Genomic DNA, 21,018 nt, shown 5'->3' with positions numbered 1-21,018 from the left:
ACAATACAGTCCCCGCTACCAAAACCTGCGGGCTCTCCTTCACTGCAGCCGAGGTAAGTAAAACATTTAAACGTGTTAACCCTCGCAAGGCTGCAGGCCCAGACGACATTCCCAGCCGGGTCCTCAAAGCATGCGCAGACCAGCTGGCTGGTGTGTTTACGGACATATTCAATCAATCCTTATCCCAGTCTGCTGTTCCCACATGCTTCAAGAGGGCCACCATTGTTCCTGTTCCCAATAAAGCTAAGGTAACTGAGCTAAACGACCTCCACCCCGTAGCACTCACTTCCGTCATCATGAAGTGCTTTGAGAGACTAGTCAAGGACCATATCACCTCCACCCTACCTGACACCCTAGACCCACTCCAATTTGCTTACCGACCCAATAGGTCCACAGACGACGCAATCGCAACCACACTGCACACTGCCCTAACCCATCTGGACAAGAGGAATACCTATGTGAGAATGCTGTTCATCGACTACAGCTCAGCATTTAACACCATAGTACCCTCCAAACTCGTCATCAAGCTCGAGACCCTGGGTCTCGACCCCGCCCTGTGCAACTGGGTCCTGGACTTCCTGACGGGCCGCCCCCAGGTGGTGAGGGTATGTAACAACATCTCCACCCCGCTGATCCTCAACACTGGGGCCCCACAAGGGTGCGTTCTGAGCCCTCTCCTGTACTCCCTGTTCATCCACGACTGCGTGGCCATGCACGCCTCCAACTCAATCATCAAGTTTGCGGATGACACTACAGTGGTAGGCTTGATTACCAACAACAACGAGACGGCCTACAGGGAGGAGGTGAGGGCCCTCGGAGTGTGGTGTCAGGAAAATAACCTCACACTCAACGTCAACAAAACAAAGGAGATGATTGTGGACTTCAGGAAACAGCAGAGGGAGCACCCCCCTATCCACATCGACGGGACAGTAGTGTAGAGGGTAGTACGTTTTACGTTCCTCGGCGTACACATCACGGACAAACTGAATTGGTCCACCCACACAGACAGCGTTGTGAAGAAGGCGCAGCAGTGCCTCTTCAACCTCAGGAGGCTGAAGAAATTCGGCTTGTCACCAAAAGCACTCACAAACTTCTACAGATGCACAATCGAGAGCATCCTGTCGGGCTGTATCACCGCCTGGTATGGCAACTGCTCCGCCCACAAACGTAAGGCTCTCCAGAGGGTAGTGAGGTCTGCACAACGCATCACCGGGGACAAACTACCTGCCCTCCAGGACACCTACACCACCCGATGTCACAGGAAGGCCATAAAGATCATCAAGGACAACAACCACCCGAGCCACTGCCTGTTCACCCCGCTATCATCCAGAAGGCAAGGTCAGTACAGGTGCATCAAAGCAGGGACCGAGAGACTGAAAAACAGCTTCTGTCTCAAGGCCATCAGACTGTTAAACAGCCACCACTAACATTTAGTGGCTGCTGCCAACATACTGACTCAACTCCAGACACTTTAACCTGTTTGGGCTGCAGGGGCAGTATTGAGTAGCCGGATAAAAGGTGCCCATTTCAAACTGCCTCGTACTCAATTCTTGCTCGTACAATATGCATATTATTATTACTATTGGATAGAAAACACTCTCTAGTTTCTAAAACCGTTTGAATTATATCTGTGAGTAAAACAGAACTCATTTTGCAGCAAACTTCCTGACAGGAAGTGGAAAATCTGAAATCGATGCTCTGTTCTAGGGCCTGCCTATAAATGGCCTTGATATATATCAGTATACATGCACTTCATACGTCTTCCACTAGATGTCGACAGGCAGTGAGAGAAGAAATGGAGTGTGTAACTTGATCTGGGGTCGAACAAAAGCTATTTGTATGATGTGTCACCAGTTTCCTGTTTTCTGGAGAGCGTGTGAAGGGACCTGGTTTTGCCTTCTGTACAGCTGTCGTTATAGACGACTAATATCTCCGGCTTTGATTTTATTTGATACATGTGACAATATCATCGTAAAGTATGTTTTTTCAATATAGTTTTATTAGATTATTGAAATTTTTTCGGGATGTTAGGCGTGTTGCGTTGTGTGCCTTTGTTCAGGAAGGAGAGCTTCGTGCCACTTTGCTAGCTTTCCGTGCTGATTGACTGGAGAAGAGGACATTCTAAATCCAAACAACGATTGTTCCCGACAAAGGACCCCTTGTACAACATTCTGATGAAAGATCATCAAAAGTAGGACCCTGGATGTCGTAATTAAGTTATTTTTAGAATTCTAACACGGCGATTGCATTAAGAACTAGTGTATCTATCATTTCCTATACAACATGTATTTTTTAGTAACGTTTATGTATAGTTATTTGGTCAGAATAGTTGAGTGCCATAAAAATATCCACACATTCTGGGAAAAAGATGCTACGTTAGCTCAATGTATAACCACTGATTTCAGCTCTAAATATGCACATTTTCGAACAAAACATAAGTGTATGTATAACCTGATGTTATAGGACTGTCATCTGATGAAGCTTATCAAGGTTAGTCAAAAATTATATATTTTGCTGGTTTATTCGCTATCACTAACGTGCCTATTGCTATCGCTAACGTGCCTTGATGAATGAATGCGGTAGTGTGGTAGGCTATTGTAGTAAGCTAATATAATGCTATATTGTGTTTTCGCTGTAAAACACTTTAAAAAATCGGAAATATTGGCTGGATTCACAAGATGTTTGTCTTTAATTTGCTATACACCATCGATTTTTCAGAAATGTTTTATGATGAGTATTTAGGTATTTGACGTTGGTGTCTGTAATTACTCTGGCTGCTTCGGTCCTATTTGTGACGGTAGCTGTGATGGTAGCTGCAATGTAAAACTGTAAAAATACCTCAAATATGCAAATTTTTCGAACAAAACGTAGATTTATTGTATAACATGTTATAAGACTGTCATCTGATGAAGTTGTTTCTTGCTTAGTTTGGTTGGTTCTTGGTTAGTTAGGTTGGCTTTGTGCATGCTACCTGTGCTGTGAAAAATGTCTGTCCTTTTTTGTATTTGGTGGTGAGCTAACATAAATATATGTGGTGTTTTCGCTGTAAAACATTTTAAAAATCGGACATGTTGGCTGGATTCACAAGATGTTTATCTTTCATATGCTGTATTGGACTTGTTAATGTGTGAAAGTTAAATATTTCTAAAAAATATATTTTGAATTTCGCGCCCTGCACTTGAAGTGGCTGTTGTCATATTGTGCCCGGCTTCGGGCTTGCAGCCCAAAGAAGTTAATAATGGGAATTGATGGAAATTTATGTAAAAACGTATCACTAGCCACTTTAAACAATGCCACTTAATATAAAGTTTACATACCCTACATTACTCATCTCATATGTATATGTATATACTGTACTCTATATCATCTACTGCATCTTGCCATCTTTATGTAATACATGTATCACTAGCCACTTTAAACTATGCCACTTTATGTTTATATACCCTACATTACTCATCTGATATGTATATACTGTACTCTATACCATCTACTGCATCTGCCTATGCCGTTCTGTACCATCACTCATCCATATATCTTTATGTACATATTCTTTATCCCGTTACACTTGTGTGTATAAGGTAGTAGTTGGGGAATTGTTAGGTTAGATTACTCGTTGGTTATTACTGCATTGTCGGAACTAGAAGCACAAGCATTTCGCTACACTCGCATTATCACCTGCTGACGATGCGTATGTGACAAATAAAATTTGATTTGATTTGAGTTACAGTACATCACTGGTGAACAGGCCAACCAACACGTACTATATAATGACAAATAAAGTATCTCTTCCCCTCCTCTCACCCCCTCTCACTCTCTACTCTCCCAGCTCTAGCCCCCCAATCCCCCTTCCCTTCCTTAATTTTGCCTTCTCAATTAAGTGGAAGCTAGATTAAATCAAATCACATTTTATTTGTCGCATACGCATCGTCAGCAGGTGATAATGCGAGTGTAGCGAAATGCTTGTGCTTCTAGTTCCGACAGTGCAGTGATATCTAACAAGTAACCTAACAAATTCACAACAACTACCTTATACACACAAATGTAAAGGGATGGAATAAGAATATGTACATATAAATATATGGATGAGCGATGGCCGTGCGGCATAGGGAAGATGCAATAGATGGTATGAAATACAGTATATACATATGAGATGAGTAATGTAGGATATGTAAACATTATTAAAGTGGCATTATTTAAAGTGACTAGTAATACCTTTTATTAAATTCATTAATTAAAGTTGCCAGTGATTTGGGTCTGTATGTTGGCAGTAGCCTCTCCATGTTCGTGATGGCTGTTTAACAGTTTGGTGGCCTTGAGATAGAAGCTGTTTTTCAGTCTCTCGGTCCCAGCTTTGATGCACCTGTACTGACCTCGCCTTCTGGGTGATAGCGGGATGAACAAGCAGTGGCTCGGGTGGTTGTTGTCCTTGATGATCTTTTTGGCCTTCATGAGACATCGGCTGCTGTAGGTGTCCTGGAGGGCAGGTAGTTTGCCCACGGTGATGCGTTGTGTAGACCGCACTACCCTCTGGAGAGCCTTGCGGTTGAGGGCGGTGAGGTTGCAGTACCAGGCGGTGATACAGCCTGACAGGATGCTCTCGATTGTGCATCTGTAAAAGTTTGTGAGGGTTTTAGGTGACAACTCAAATTTCTTCAGTCTCCTGAGGTTGAAGAGGCGCTATTGAGCCTTCTTCACCACACTGTCTATGTAGGTGGACCATTTCAATTTGTCCGTGATGTGTACGCCGAGGAACTAAACACTTTCCACCTTCTCCACTACTGTCTCGTCAATGTGGATAGGGGGGGTGCTCCCTCTGCTGTTTCCTGAAGTCCACGATCATCTCCTTTGTTTTGTTGACGTTGAGTGAGAGGTTGTTTTCATGACACCACACTCCAAGTGCCCTCACCTCCTCCCTGTAGGCTGTCCCGTCGTTGTTGGTAATCAGGCCCACTACTGTTGTGTCGTCTGCAAACTTGATGATTGAGTTGAGTTGGCGCGACACTTGAAGAAACCCGGTGGCTGTACCAACTCTGACAACATATCCCGAGTGAGCCAAGTTTCTGTGAAACAGGGAATATTACAATCTCTGATGTCTCTCTGGAAGGCAACTCGTGCCCTAATTTCATCCACCTTGCTGTCTAGAGACTGGACATTGGCGACTAATATGCTCGGAAGCAGTGGGTGGTGTGCTCGCCTTCTTAGTCTGACCAGGAGGCCACTCTGCCTGCCTCTCCTGCGGCGACAACGTTGTTTTGGGTCAGCCTCTGGGATTCGATTCAATGTCCAGGGTGGAGGTCCGAACAAAAGATCTACTTCGGGAAAGTTGTATTCCTGGTCGTAATGTTGGTAAGTTGCCGTTGCTCTTATAACCAATAGTTATTCTCAGCTGTATGTAATAACACTTAAGATTTTCTGGGCTAACAATGTAGGAAATATACATTAAAAAAAGTAATTACTGCATAGTTTCCTAAGGACTTGAAGCGAGGCGACCATCTCTGTTGGCGCCATCTTGCCAGATCACAAACTCTCCCAGATATCTGCTACACAGAGCTTAATTCAGACCCAGATAAACAGATTGTGTATAGAGGGTTTGTCCAGCTCCAGCAGTCAGCTTATGGGTGGTTTAGTGGTTTGATAGAAAACATTTTAGGAAGGTCGTCCTCAAAGGCTCACAACTGAATAATAACTATGAGAGGGAGCTTGGAGCTGGGAGCGCAGCCCTGCAGCACTGAGCGGGACAGGGGCACAACACAAAGTAATGACCTAAATCCACACAAACACTGCGCTATTGTGGAGCTGTCTGCACCCAACGCTTCCCAAAGGCCTCATTAGGAATTCTTACGCTCTTGCGCTGATATTTAACAATTTGTTTACATAATGCCTGCTTACAAGACAGTAAACTTCAAAAGCGTCCCCTCCCCAATAACAAACCGAAATTCCAACTCAGGCATTTTACAAGAGGCTCTATGCCACAGAGTTGGTTTCCTACTTTCTCTTTCTCTAAGTAAGTGCGTGGGTGCTTCCGATCATACATTCAGTTGAACAGCTACTGTATTCTTGCAAACAAATAAACATACTGAAGAAAACATAATCAAGAAAAAAATGTATATGGGGACCATAAGTTAGCGAACACACACACGAACACACAAACACACAAACACACACAAACACACACCACTGCAGGCCTCTGAAGGACTCTTGCGCAGTGATGATAACACTATAATAGGGAAGGCTAAATCTGGGTATGAATGGTCGGACTTAAAGCATTAGCGTGTGATTTGGGAATAAATAAAAGATCCTCCATAAAAAGAGAAGGAGCTTCTTCCAAAGACATTTGTTCTCCCCCTCTCTTAAACCACTCCAACCAGTGTTGTGACCCCATTTAGCTGAACTTCATCCACTACAGATCATAGCCATGTGTAAATAGGGCTAAAGGATCCTACTATAAATGACATGACCGTGGGCTACAGGGCCCAATTAAGAACACTATTCATTCAAGAACCTTGTGATTGAAAATTGAGTTTAAAGGGAGCTGTTTGTATTTCTTTGCATTGTGTACATCAAAAAAACACCTTGTAACAGTGTAACTCTACCAAAGCTTTTATGTGCAAAAATTGTAAGGCTCTCACTTTGCCACTATCTACCGTATGTATCGTCTCTGTAATGCCATCAACTAACCTACCGTCCCTCTGGCAATCAGAATTACTACTCCCTCTGACCTGCTCTATGTTCTCTCATGTGCTGGTTTAGAACACAGTGGCAGGAAAATTCCAAGAGCCAATCAGCTTGAGGAGAAGTGTGAAGGAAAATCAAGGGATGAGGAGAAAGAGAAAGTTAGAAATAGAAATGGGAGAAACAGGAAATATTTTTTTTAAATGCCTGGAGAGCGAAAGGTGTGAGGGAGAAAAGAAAAGGAGAGAGAGGAGAGAGAGAGAGAGCAGAGAGACAGCAGAGAGACAGCAGAGCAGAGAGCGAGAGAGAGAGCAGAGAGAGAGCGAGCGAGAAACCCATCAGAGAAAACGAGGTAGAGCTTTTCCTCTCAGTTCAGTGGCATATTAGGGTGATTAAAAATGGAGGGAATTAAGAAAGATACCTCCGAAGCGGCAGCTAGCTGCAGGCTTTCAAGTGCTTGATTAATGGGGCATGATTCACATGCTGGTCCCATGTCCTCCGCTAGCATCAGTTACTGGGAGTTTAGCCTGGCAACATTACGCAGTCTGCAGCAGCCTGGGCCAGCCACACACACACACACCCACACCCAGCACCGGCATTAGTATTCAGGGACCATTATTTGGGGTCAAAATTCTGAATGAAATGGAAGATCTTATCATCCTGTGCCTGTGAGCGTCACCCCAAATGTCCTCAGAGACAGCAAGACTACGTAACATATGCTGAATGTTTACACTGGCACATTCTGTAACATGGCACCCTCTGAGGAATGGGCAACATTGGTTTGTGACCACACTCAACTGAGGTGAGAGAAAAGCTATGAAAACATTTTGGGAACACCTTAATAGGGGTCATAAAATCCAAATTCAATATGACTTCAGCGTGTCTGATCAAAGAACACATCGGGGGGTTTAAGCTACATCTTAATCCTGTGTTTTTAGACTTTTCCTCTCCAATGGGCCATCATACAGGGCTAGAGGTACTGACTCACACACACACACACACACACACCGCTAAGAGAACGTTATTTCAAAGTGAACTCCATCAACAGAGAGAGCATAACGATTGAAAATACAGCCTCATGTCATTAAACTGGCATTGACTCAGGCCTAGTTGCTGGCATGGTGGGCAGGTCAGAGCATTACTAATCCCTGATGCTTTATTTAATGAGAGCACCAGGGCCAGAAAGTCCCCCCCTCCTCTAATTCCCTACTTGTCTGTCGACACACTTGTTGATGATATAGGAGCTCAGACTGAGCTGAGAACTGTGTTTTTGTTGGATGGGACGTTTTATACACTCAACAGTCTGCAGTGGAAACCAAGGCAGTTCCTCAGATCCAGCTTGCCTTTTTTCTCTCTGCTGGGAAAGCTTGACTGTGCCTGTGGCTGCCAAGAGGAACATGACCGTATAGGTTCCACTTCGCAGGGAGAAAATTGCATAATTTGTGTATACAAGGGAAAGCGGCGGCTAATTGCGAGTCCTAATCAGAATGAGAGTGAGGCTAAATCCATCACATTCCGCACAGGGACGCAGTAGTGGAAAAGGAGAGTTGGAAGTGTTTGTGTGTATGTGTGTGTGTGTGTGTGTGTCTATGCGTGCGTGTGTGCATGTGCGCATATTGCTAAAGTGTTTTCCTGAGGTGCGTGTGTTGCAGTGAGGAGTCAGAGGGCTCGACTCACACTGATGAACGTCACACATCACCCCTGAGCCACTTAATGGAGTTAGATTGCGTAAGGACGTCCCATTAGAACAGAACACCACCTAACAATGGACACTGGGTTGACTATCAGGCCGATCCACTCCGCTCCGTATGCTGTAGAGTACACAGGCATGCGTTAATCACTCTTCAGCCCATTCACACATACAAGTGATTCATTCACCAGAGCAGCTTGATGGGCTTTTGTGTGTACACACAATTCGCAACTTAACACTACAGCTGCTAGTTACCATTAGCTACGAATGATCCACAGCCATTAGCCAGTTCGGAATGAGTGGCCAGGTGTGAATTACAGACCTCATTGGAGAGGCAATGCTAAGTCATTCCATTTTGGCAGTCCGCAACAAAACAATCTGTCACTACAAACTAAATACAGGGAGGAAGGGTAGCACTGAATGCAGTTAGCCTATTGAGATATTTAAGTGGACACGCAACATATCTTTTTACTCATCCTCATACTAAGAGACAATCAACTCAGCCACAAAGCTATCGTGAATACAACATAATAGTACACTTCAACATCAGGTGGGAATGTTGGTCAAATCAGGAGCAGTGGGAGCGACGGTATTCCGGGACGGTATCCTTCCCAGAACTGGGAAAGGAGCTGGCATTCCGGGTGCTATGTAAACCGTGACAATGAGCGTTCCGGCCCTGTTGACACAGGGAAAAGATATTTCTGTCAACACTCCATCAATATTTATGTTAGAGCCCGCGGCTCAGAGCATAGCAGCAGTTAAACTAATCGACGGCAATGTGCTCCTCCATATGAGCCTGCTTGCCGCCAAGCCAAGCAGACCTGGATTCAAATACCATTTGAAAATTGTTCCAATACTTTGAGGGTTCCCTTTAGCATGTCCAGAGGGCCAGATGGGTGGGATTTACCGGTTTAAGATGATTTGATTGGTCCAATAAGCCAGGCAAACTCAATTGAGCACATATAGAGTGTTTTAAATGATTTCAAATAGTTTCTGAATCCAGGTCTTCCGCCCTAGCTAACAGAAACCGTAGCCTGAAGAGGAAACAAAGAGAGGAAGAGGATGTGTGGCGACGGGCCCCAAAAATGTGAGAAAAGCAGCGCTGCTGACCACATTATCACTATAATTATGCATCCGCATCTGTTCCTGTCAGTGTGTGATCACCGAATGCTCCGACAACGTTCCCGGAGCGCTCTGAAAACCTCCTGCGGGGCACAGATTGGCTCTCAGAAGTGGTGGCACACTGCCAACCCAATTCTGCCCCTGTCCTTTCAGATCCCTATCAAGGGTGGACGATAACATGAGGTAAATCACGGCTACAATAAGGGATAAAAAGGGGATGGTGTGTGAGTGTTTGTGTTGTGTATGTTTGCATACAGATGTGTGTGGTTATGTGTCAGGGCATGTGAGCATGATAAGTGAGACGCAGTGATGTGGGTGAGTGTGTGTGTGTACTGCACAACTGTCCCACATGAGCATATACACGTGCATGCGTGTGCGAGTACTGCACAGCAGAACAGTTACGCATGAGTGCATGCGTGTGTGTGTGTGTGTGCGAGCGAGCGAGCGAGAGCGATCAGCTCTCCCCTCACGTCCCCGATACCCCCTACCTGGTTAGCAGGCAGCAGTCGTGGACCAGGGTTTCCTCCACATAGACACCCCTGCCCTCGTTGCTGTGGATGGCGTGGCCATTGTGGCGCCAGCGCAGCTTGACCGAGGGATCCAGGTAGGACACGGTACACTGCAGAGGTAGCCGGTCCCCACGGAACACAACCTGTCTCTGGGACGGGATCAGCTGGAACAAGGGCAGCTCCAGAGGCCCATCTGAAGAGGAAAGGCAGATACCAGGGAGAGGAGAAGGGGAGAACTCGTTCATCCAGAGGGAAGGAGAGATTGGCGGGGGATGGGAAAGGGATTGATGATTCCCCATGGCTGAAGTCATGTCAGTTGCAAAGTATTGACAATGTTACCACACAAAAATACACATACAATATCCACAAATACACATACACACACAAACATCAGCAATCAGGAGAAAGCAATGTGCTTGTAGGAATGAATGAAAGCTGTGGGGAACATAGAGGATTTACAGCCAAGCAAATCATTTAATACCAGATGAATTCTGATTTTTGTGGTTGTTGGCTATATAAAAAGGCTAGTAAAGGGTTTAACAGCTTTCGTCAGTTTCAATCTTAGAAACCGCTAGCGCTGTACCTGGAGCTGTTTGCGTCGGCCACCCGTCTACATACTGATCTGAGATTATCGTAGTAAACTGGCTCGCTGTGGTACCTTGGGAATTCCGAACACAGGGAACATGTTTGATTGGGCACATAAAAACATTTCCTTGGACATGCTCCAAGAAGCCGGCTAAGCGGCCTTCAGTTCCATTCAGATCAATGGGGAGACCTAGCAGTGCTTACAGTGTGACGGGCCATTCAGTACATGGGTCATAAAGCGCTCCCATTTATGGATGCTGATACATTCAGTTCAAACTCCAACGTCTCTAGCTATATTACATCTCTATTCTAAATGCTATATAATGGATCTGACAGAGAGATAGTGAGATAGCGAAGGCACGGCACCATTCCATCTCTAGTGTCTGCAGGTTTTAGTTTTTTCCTTTCAATTAAGACCTAGACAACCATGTAAGGGGAGTTATTTACTGATTAGTGACCTTAATTCATCAATCAAGTACAAGGGAGGAGCGAAAACCCGCAGACAATCGTGTTAAACGCATTCCATGGAGGAACACGTGCTGTAATACATACATAAATAGAAATAATGCATACTATTAACATAAATAAGACATACGTGCTTCTGTACTAAAGTACGCAATTAACATGCTCATCTACTGGGCTAACACCACATCTCTTGATATTAACATGCTCATCTACTGGGCTAACACCACATCTCTTGATATTAACATGCTCATCGACTGGGCTAACACCACATCTCTTGATATTAACATGCTCATCGACTGGGCTAACACCACATCTCTTGATATTAACATGCTCATCGACTGGGCTAACACCACATCTCTTGATATTAACATGCTCATCGACTGGGCTAACACCACATCTCTTGATATTAACATGCTCATCGACTGGGCTAACACCACATCTCTTGATATTAACATGCTCATCGACTGGGCTAACACCACATCTCTTGATATTAACATGCTCATCTACTGGGCTAACACCACATCTCTTGATATTGCAATTTTCCTGTGTTTTAAAGAGTGTCATTTCATTTGTTGATTATTTACAGAGCCATGTATTGGTAGTTGGACATGAAGCAGTGCAGAACTGGAGCTACTGCATAACCTGTAGCTGACTGTAGCTGGCTAAGTGGTACCACATAAAAACAGCATGGGGCAATGGACTGTTGATCTGCTGTTATGCTGATACTGTTGAATCACACTCAGAGCCAAAGGATCAGAGCGGCAAAACGCCTGTGCCTATCAGGCACTGCCAGGGTGAGACTGTGTGTGCGTGTGTGTGTGCGTGTGTGTGTGTGTGTGTGTGTGTATGCTTTCCCGATGTGTACAGTATGTGTGTGTTGATGAAGTAGTAGTTGTGCTGACCCACAGTGTGTAATGGCACAAGGTAAAGCCAGGGTAATGCCATATGTGTGTGTGTGTGTGTGTGTGTGTGTGTGTGTGTGTGTGTGTGTGTGTGTGTGTGTGTGTGTGTGTGTGTGTGTGTGTGTGATGGCACAAGGATCCCTAGATGCCAGGGCTAAGCTCTGCGGGTGTCATTGGGCTGCAGTTAACACATTAACCACATAAACTAATGTAATCCAATAGTGGCAGCTCTGATATTGCTAAAATGTGGAATATAAGTAGTCAATTGTCTGCCCTGCATACAGAAATAAACAACATTAGGATCTCTTAAAACATTTAGGAAATATAGACCTATAAACACACAGATACAATAGGCATAAATATAAACCATGAATATTTATGATGAATGTAAACTTCACATTTTGGTAGCTGTTCAATAGACAACTTTCCAAGTCAATTTTGCTCTCACTCAGTGCTGTATATTTAACCTTTATTTAACTAGGCCATGCCATGCCTCTGTTGTGTTTGAATAACCGAAGCCAACTACTTTCTCAATGTATGTGTCACATCTTCTCCTGCTTCTCCCCTCCTCTTAATCAAACGTTTCACCTGCTTCCCGACTCACAGATCCATTATTACAGTGTGTTCATGTTGTAACCTCATTCACACACATACAGCATATCAACAATGGGCAAGTCCACAAAATATATTAAGGCTTTCACAACACAACCACACAGTAGCGTACAGGAAAACAACTGTAATACAACAGTCAGCTACTCTAGTAGTGTACAGCCCTTATTTCCCCAATATAACTAAGTGTGCAAGGTTAATTCAAAGTCTTTGAGGTAACCAGGACATACGTGTGTCCTTACAGGGTGAGGAGACGAGGTAGCCAGTGATGGTTGTAGTTTTGGGGCCGTGACCTGCTTGCACAGCTAACAGCACTTTGTGACATCAGCTGATGTAAAAAGGGCTTTATAAATACATTTGATTGATTGTGTAACGGCTGTCTTTCAGTGAGTTAGTAGACCAAGGCGCAGCGGGTTGTGAATACATAATGACTTTATTTCAAGACGAAGAACAGACACGAAATACACTTGACTAATTTACAAAATAACAAAACGAACTAGACAGACCTAAACTACGAACTTACATGAAACGAAGAACACATGAACAGGAACGACCGAACGAACGAGACAAGACAGTACCGTGTGGTGCAACAAACACAGACACAGTGACAATCACCCACAAACAAACAGTGAGAACAACCTACCTTAATATGACTCTCAATTAGAGGAAAACGCAAAACACCTGCCTCTAATTACGAGCCATACCAGGCAACCCAAAACCAACATAGAAACAGAAAACATAGACTGCCCACCCAAAACTCACGCCCTGACCATCACACACATACAAAACAACAGAAAACAGGTCAGGAACGTGACAGAACCCCCCCCCCTCAAGGTGCGAACTCCGGGCGCACCCCTAAAACTCAAGGGGAGGGTCTGGGTGGGCATCTGTCCGCGGTGGCGGCTCCGGCGATGGACGAGGACACCACTCCACCACTGTCTTTGTCCCCCTCCTTAGCGTCCTTTGAGTGGCGACCCTCGCCCCCAACCATGGTCCAGGAACCTTTACTAAGGCCCCTCCTACATAGAGGAGACAGCTCAGGACAGAGAGGTAGCTCCGGAGAGAGGGACAGCTTAGGACAGAGGGACAACTCTGTACTAATGGCAACTCCGGACTGAGTGGCAGCTCATGACTGAGTGGCAGCTCATGACTGAGTGGCAGCTCATGACTGAGTGGCAGCTCATGACTGTAGGGCAGCTCATGACTGTAGGGCAGCTCATGACTGTAGGGCAGCTCATGACTGTAGGGCAGCTCATGACTGTAGGGCAGCTCATGACTGTAGGGCGGCTCATGACTGTTGGGCGGCTCATGACTGGAGGGCGGCTCATGACTGGAGGGCGGCTCATGACTGGAGGGCGGCTCCTGACTGGAGGGCGGCTCCTGACTGTAGGGCGGCTCCTGACTGGAGGGCGGCTCCTGACTGGCTGGCGTCTTTGGCAGCTCCTGACTGGCTGGCGGCTCTGGCAGCTCCTGACTGGCTGGCGGCTCTGGCAGCTCCTGACTGGCTGGCGGCTCTGGCAGCTCCTGACTGGCTGGCGGCTCTGGCAGCTCCTGACTGGCTGGCGGCTCTGGCAGCTCCTGACTGGCTGGCGGCTCCTGACTGGCTGGCGGCTCTGGCGGCTCCTGACTGGCTGGCGGCTCTGGCAGCTCCTGACTGGCTGGCGGCTCTGGCAGCTCCTGACTGGCTGGCGGCTCTGGCAGCTCCTGACTGGCTGGCGGCTCTGGCAGCTCCTGACTGACGGACGGCTCTAATGGCTCGGGACAGACGGGCGGCTCTAATGGCTCGTGGCAGACGGATGGCTCAGAAGGCGCTGTGCAGTCGGATGGCTCAGAAGGCGCTGGGCAGACAGATGGCTCAGACGGCGCTGGGCAGACATATGGCTCAGACGGCGCTGGGCAGACAGATGGCTCAGACGGCGCTGGGCAGACAGATGGCTCAGACGGCGCTGGGCAGACAGATGGCTCAGACGGCGCTGGGCAGACAGATGGCTCAGACGGCGCTGGGCAGACAGATGGCTCAGACGGCGCTGGGCAGACAGATGGCTCAGACGGCGCTGGGCAGACAGATGGCTCAGACGGCGCTGGGCAGACAGATGGCTCAGACGGCGCTGGGCAGACAGGCAGTGCAGAAGGCGTTGGGCAGACAGGCAGTGCAGAAGGCGTTGGGCAGACGGCCGACTCTGCCCTGCTGAGGCGCACAGTAGGCCTGGTGCGTGGTGCCGGAACTGGAGGTACCGGGATGACGGCACGCACTTCAAGGCTAGTGCGGGGAGCAGGAACAGGGCACACTGACCTCTCGAAGCGCACTATAGGCCTGGTGCGTGGTACCGGAACTGGAGGTACTGGGCTGAGGGCACACACCTCAGGGCGAGTGCGGGGAGAAGAAACAGTGCGTACAGGGCTCTGGAGACGCACAGATGGCTTAGTGCGTGGTGCCGGAACTGGAGGCACTGGGCTGGAGACACGCACCAAAGGGAGAGTGCGTGGAGGAGGAACAGGGCTCTTAAAACGCACTGGAAGCCTGGTGCGTGGTGTAGGCACTGGTGGTACTGGGCTGGGGCGAGGAGGTAGCGCCGGAAATACCGGACCGTGTAGGCGTACTGGCTCCCTTGAGCACTGAGCCTGCCCAACCTTACCTGGTTGCATGCTCCCCGTAGCCCTACCAGTGCGGGGAGGTGGAATAACCCGCACTGGGCTATGCACCCGTACAGGAGACACCGTGCGCTCTACTGCGTAACATGGTGTCTGCCCGTACTCCCGCTCTCCACAGTTAGCCTGGGAAGTGGGCGCAGGTCTCCTACCTGCCCTCGGCCCACTACCTCTTAGCCCCCCCCCCCCAAGAAATTTTTGGGTAGTACTTGCGGGCTTCCAGCCTTGCTTCCGTGCTGCCTCATCATATCGTCGCCTCTCCGCTTTAGATGCCTCCAGCTCCGCCTTGGAACGGCGACACTCCTCTGGCTCTGCCCAGGGTCCCTCTCCGTCCAGAATCTCTTCCCATGTCCAATCCTCCTCAACCCACTGCTGCTGTCGTTGCTGTCCGTTAACCCGCTGCTTGATCTGGGTTTGGTGGGTGATTCTGTATCGGCTGTCTTTCGGTGAGTTAGTAGACCAAGGCGCAGCGGGTTGTGAATACATAATGACTTTATTTCAAGACGAAGAACAGACACGAAATACACTTGACTAATTTACAAAATAACAAAACGAACTAGACAGACCTAAACTACGAACTTACATGAAACGAAGAACACATGAACAGGAACGACCGAACGAACGAGACAGTACCGTGTGGTGCAACAAACACAGACACAGTGACAATCACCCACAAACAAACAGTGAGAACAACCTACCTTAATATGACTCTCAATTAGAGGAAAACGCAAAACACCTGCCTCTAATTAAGAGCCATACCAGGCAACCCAAAACCAACATAGAAACAGAAAACATAGACTGCCCACCCAAAACTCACGCCCTGACCATCACACACATACAAAACAACAGAAAACAGGTCAGGAACGTGACAGATTGATTGGTCATTCTGGGCAAGGGCTAGTATCCTTGCTGTGTGACTGGAGGAGTGATCAGTTTCCATTTGTACAGTTCGCTATAGGCAGTCAGCAGATGCAGCTTGCATACCAAAGAGACCCCTTGACTAACTGGAATGTTATCCCAGCCTGAATGATGATGGGGATACTCCAGTAGTTGAATGGTTGGTTGTATGGTTGTGAAGGAAAGTCTGTGAAAGGGCTGTCACAAATAGACTTGCCTTTAGATCTTTCCAACGCCCAATTGTACTGTGGGTCAAGTTGTTTTAATGTTGAATGTGGCAACATATTTCTTTATATTTCTTTGGAAGTCAGGTAGAATGATAATTTGGCCAATATTAACCAAGGTGGCATTCGCACGCACTACGCTCTTAATAGTTACTACTATCGTCCTGGAAGTTCTAAACTTTGCGAGGCATGTCACTTCACCAATCTCTTTGCAAAGTTCACCACAAGTCTTTTTTTTCTTCACCACAACAGATGGATACATAAAGAATTACTGTTGTAATAAATACTGTATCACTGAATGACAAATACTGGAATAAAGTAGGCTAATGCAATTGAAGGCATCAAATTGGTGTTACTGAAACTCCCAAAGTTATCCAATTGTTAAAATACAATTGATTGAAGCAATAGCCTAGCAATAGCCTACCCGTGTGTGGTCAACTATTTCAGCACCATTTTTCACTGCTTTGAGGCAAGTGTGGGGTCTTGCTAAATCTATCAATCTCCCGAATAGTGCAGAGGTCTAAGGCACTGCATCACAGTGCTAGAGGGTTCCTGGGTTCAATCCCGAGCTGTATCACAACCGGCCGCGATCGGGAGTCCCATAGGGCCGCGCACAATTGGCCCAGCGTCGTCCGGGTTAGGGGAGGGTTTGGCCGGGAGGGCCAATTACTTGGTTCATCTCACTCTAACAGCTCCTTGTGGGCGGCCGGGCGCCTGCAGGCTGACCTAGTCGTCAGGTGAACGGTGTTTCCTCCGACACATTGGTGCGGCTGACTTCCAGGTTAAGCGGATGTTAAGAAGTGCAATTTCGCATGTCATGTTTCGGAGGATGCATGACTCGACCTTCGCCTCCCGAGCCTGTTGGGGAGTTGCAACGATGAGACAAGATCAAAATTGGGGGGGGGGGAAATCTAATAAAAATCTATCAATTTCTATTTTTCTTTTCACTGAATCTCCGTTTGCATATTGGTTAGGCTACAATTAGGCTGTGGAAATGTTAGCTAAGTTGAGGTGAGTGCTGCTCATGATCATCTTGTCTGGTTGGCACATGTATTAGCCTGATCAGAACATTTTGCCAGCATGTTATGTAGCTTCACATGTGGATTATTTTGCTCTTCACTGGCAGTCGCTTAGTAGCCTAGGCCTACTCCCGACCAAAAGCCTGAGACTTGTCTTAATCAATGTGATTTTGTTTCACTGAATCTCCATCTGTATATTTCGTTTATTCTCTGGCTGGGCAAATACGTGGAGGTGGGATAGCTCATCTATTTGTTTGCTCATCTATCACTGATCAGAAACGTTCAGAATGTAGGCCTATTATTTTGCTTGATCACGTATAGGCAACTCCAAAAGCTGCCGGAGGTTGCGAAACATGAACACACAAGACTCGAATGCTTTTGGAAAACATAGATTGCTATCATTTTCAATCGGTATCATGATGAAGACACTCTCAACGTAAGACCCTTCGCCTGCATTTCTATTATTTTTAAAATTAATTTCATTAGTCTTATAATGTTTATTAGAACCAACCTAAACAAATTAATAATGGATTTATTTTTGATGGTGTATATTCTCAATGGATTTATTAAAATAAACTCCCTGCCACATCAGCATACCACTACTACCATTCGCCCCCGGCATGCCGGCATGCACACGGGAGGTATAAAAGTTGTATGCAGGTTGTAGAACCTGCAGGTTGTAGAAATGGGCCTGTTTGTAATGGGGTCATGTAGACATTGCACCATTTTTTTCATAGGCAAAACACCATACATCCTATGTGAAAGTAGTATTAAGAACATGGGAACATCCCAATGTGCATCACAAATGCAGTGGCCCAGCAGGTCAAGTTGGATTCAGGCAGACCTTTTGGACTAGCAATACAAAAACTCACTTCTAAATGATACGGAGGTGAATTAATTAAGAGCCCAATCCTGGCAGGGAATTTATACCACAGTGGGGGCTAGTTGTAGAGCTAGGGAGAGGGTGTCAGGGTTGGATTCTCTTTCTTTTTGCTGGAGCCTCACATTTGTCTCAATGATCGTCAAAGAGGCTTAAGACTAATTTAAAACATGTACATATACAAGTGATTAAACCACCATTTAAATGGTATTGTGGCAGCCTTATTGGATTTGATGCCATATTGGATTAGGAGTTAAATCCAAGAGTAGGGGCTAAATACATACAAATCCACAGAGGAAGCTTTGATTGGAAAAAATGACAGCTTTCAGTGTCTTAGCCCACCAATAGACACCGAAAAGAGAGAAAAAAATTGGACTTGGAAAGTTGTCTATTGAACAGCTACCAAAAAGTGAAGTTTACATTCATCATGGCCCGGGTATCCTGGAAGTATATTGACCTCATCCCGTCAGTAGAGGATGCCTGGCTGCTCTTTAAAAGTGCTTTCCTCACCGTCTCAAATAAGCATGCCCCATTCAAAAAACGTAGAACTAAGAACAGATATAGCCCTTGGTTCACCCCAGACTTGACTGCCCTTGACCAGCACAAAAACATCCTGTGGCGTTCTGCATTAGCATCAAATAGCACCCGCGATATGCAACTTTTCAGGGAAGTCAGGAACCAATACACTCAGTCAGTTAGGAAAGCTAAGGCTAGCTTTTTCAAACAGAAATTTGCATCCTTTAGCACTAATTCCAAATCGTTTTGGGACACTGTAAAGTCCATGGAGAATAAGAGCATCTCCTCCCAGCTGCCCACTACACTGAGGATAGGAAACAATGTTTCCACCGATAAATCTACGATAATCGATCATTTCAATAAGCATTTTTCTAAAGCTGGCCATGCTTCCACCTAGCTACCCCTACCCCGGCCAACATCTCAGCATCCCCTTCAGCAACTTGCCCAAGCCCCCACCGCTTCTCCTTCACCCAAATCAAGACAGTTGATGTTCTGAAAGAGCTGGAAAATCTGGATCCCTACAAATCAGCTGGGCTAGACAATCTGGACCCTCTCTTTCTAAAATTATCTGCCAAAATTGTTGCAACCCCTATTACTAGCTTATTCAACCTCTCTTTCGTATCGTCTGAGATCCCCAAAGATTGGAAAGCTGCCGTGGTCATCCCCCTCTCCAAAGGGGGTGACACTCTAGACCCAAACTGTTATAGACCTATATCCATCCTGCCCTGCCTTTCTAAAATCTTCGAAAGCCAAGTTAACAAACAGATCACCGACCATTTCGAATCCCACTGTACCTTCTCCGCTATGCAATCTGGTTTCCGAGCTGGTCATGGGTGCACCTCAGCCATGCCCAAGGTCCTAAACGATATCATAACCGCCATCGATAAAAGACAGTACTGTGTAGCCGTCTTCATCAACCTGGCCAAGGCTTTCGACTCTGTCAATCACCGCATTCTTATCGGCAGACTCAATAGCCTTGGCTTCTCAAATGACTGCCTCGCCTGGTTCACCAACTACTTCCAGACAGAGTTCAGTGTGTCAAATTGGAGGGCCTGTTGTCCGGACCTCTGGCAGTCTCTATGGGGGTGCCACAGGGTTCAATTCTCGGGCCGACTCTTTTCTCTGTACATATGACGTCGCTCTTGCTGCTGGTGATTCTCTGATCCACCTCTATGCAGATGACACCATTCTGTATACATCTGGCCCTTCTTTGGACACTATGCTAACAAACCTGCAAACGAGCTTCAATGCGTACAACACTCCTTCCGAGGCCTCCAACTCTTTTTAAATGGAAGTAAAACTAAGTGCATGCTTTTCAACTGATTGCTGCCCACATCCTCCCGCCCGACTAGCATCACTACTCTGGACGGTTCTGACTTGGAATATGTGGACAACTAAATGCCTAGGTGTCTGGTTAGACTGTAAACTCTCCTTCCAGACTCAGATTAAGCATCTCCAATCCAAAATTAAATCTAGAATCGGCTTCCTATTTTGCAACAAAGCCTCCTTCACTCATGCTGCCAAACATAACCTTGTAAAACGGACTATCCTACCGATCATTGACTTTGGCGATGTCATTTACAAAATAGCCTCCAACACCATACTCAGCAAACTGGATGTAGTCTATCACAGTGCCATCCGTTTTGTCACCAAAGCCCCATATCACCTACCACTGTGACCTGTATGCTCTTGTTGGCTGGCCCTCACTACATATTTGTCGCCAAACCCACTGGCTCCAGGTCATCTATAAGTCTATGCTAGGTAAAGTCCCGCCTTACCTCAGCTCACTGGTCACCATAGCAACACCCACCCGTAGCACACGCTCCAGCAGGTATATTTCACTGGTCATCCCCAAAGCGAACACTTCCTTTGGCCGCCTTTCCTTCCAGTTCTCTGCTACCAATGACTGGAACAAATTGCAAAAATCACTGAAGCTAGAGTCTTATATCTCCCTCTCTAACTTTAAGCATCAGCTGTCAAAGCAGCTTACTGATCACTGTACCTGTACACAACCAATCTGTAAATAGCACACCCAACTACTTTATCCCCATATTGTTATTTATCCTCTTGTTTTTTTGCACCCCAGTATCTCTACTTGCACATCATTATCTACACATCTATCACTCCAGTGTTAATGCTACATTGTAATTATTTCACCTCTATGGCCTATTTACTGCCTTACCTCCCTACTCTTCTACATTTGCACACACTGTACATAGATGTTTCTATTGTGTTATTGACTGTACGTTTGTTTATGTGTAACTCTGTGTTGATGTTTT

At 46.3% G+C, this 21,018-nt stretch overlaps 1 protein-coding gene across 2 annotated transcripts in view; it reads right to left on the bottom strand.

Moving 5' to 3' along the window:
• LOC129853141 (adhesion G protein-coupled receptor A3-like) overlaps positions 1–21,018 on the bottom strand; it is a 295,014-nt gene that overhangs the window by 188,783 nt on the left and 85,213 nt on the right. For both annotated transcript variants that reach the window (XM_055918873.1, XM_055918884.1), the window contains exon 7: positions 9,973–10,186. In XM_055918873.1, coding sequence (XP_055774848.1) covers positions 9,973–10,186 — 214 coding nt within the window. The remainder of the gene's footprint in view (positions 1–9,972; positions 10,187–21,018) is intronic.

This window comes from Salvelinus fontinalis, chromosome 1, assembly GCF_029448725.1.
Source record: "Salvelinus fontinalis isolate EN_2023a chromosome 1, ASM2944872v1, whole genome shotgun sequence".
In the NCBI taxonomy this organism is placed as follows: domain Eukaryota; kingdom Metazoa; phylum Chordata; class Actinopteri; order Salmoniformes; family Salmonidae; genus Salvelinus; species Salvelinus fontinalis.
Note: the sequence above shows the minus strand (reverse complement) of the source record. Positions and strands in the feature narration are given on the sequence as shown.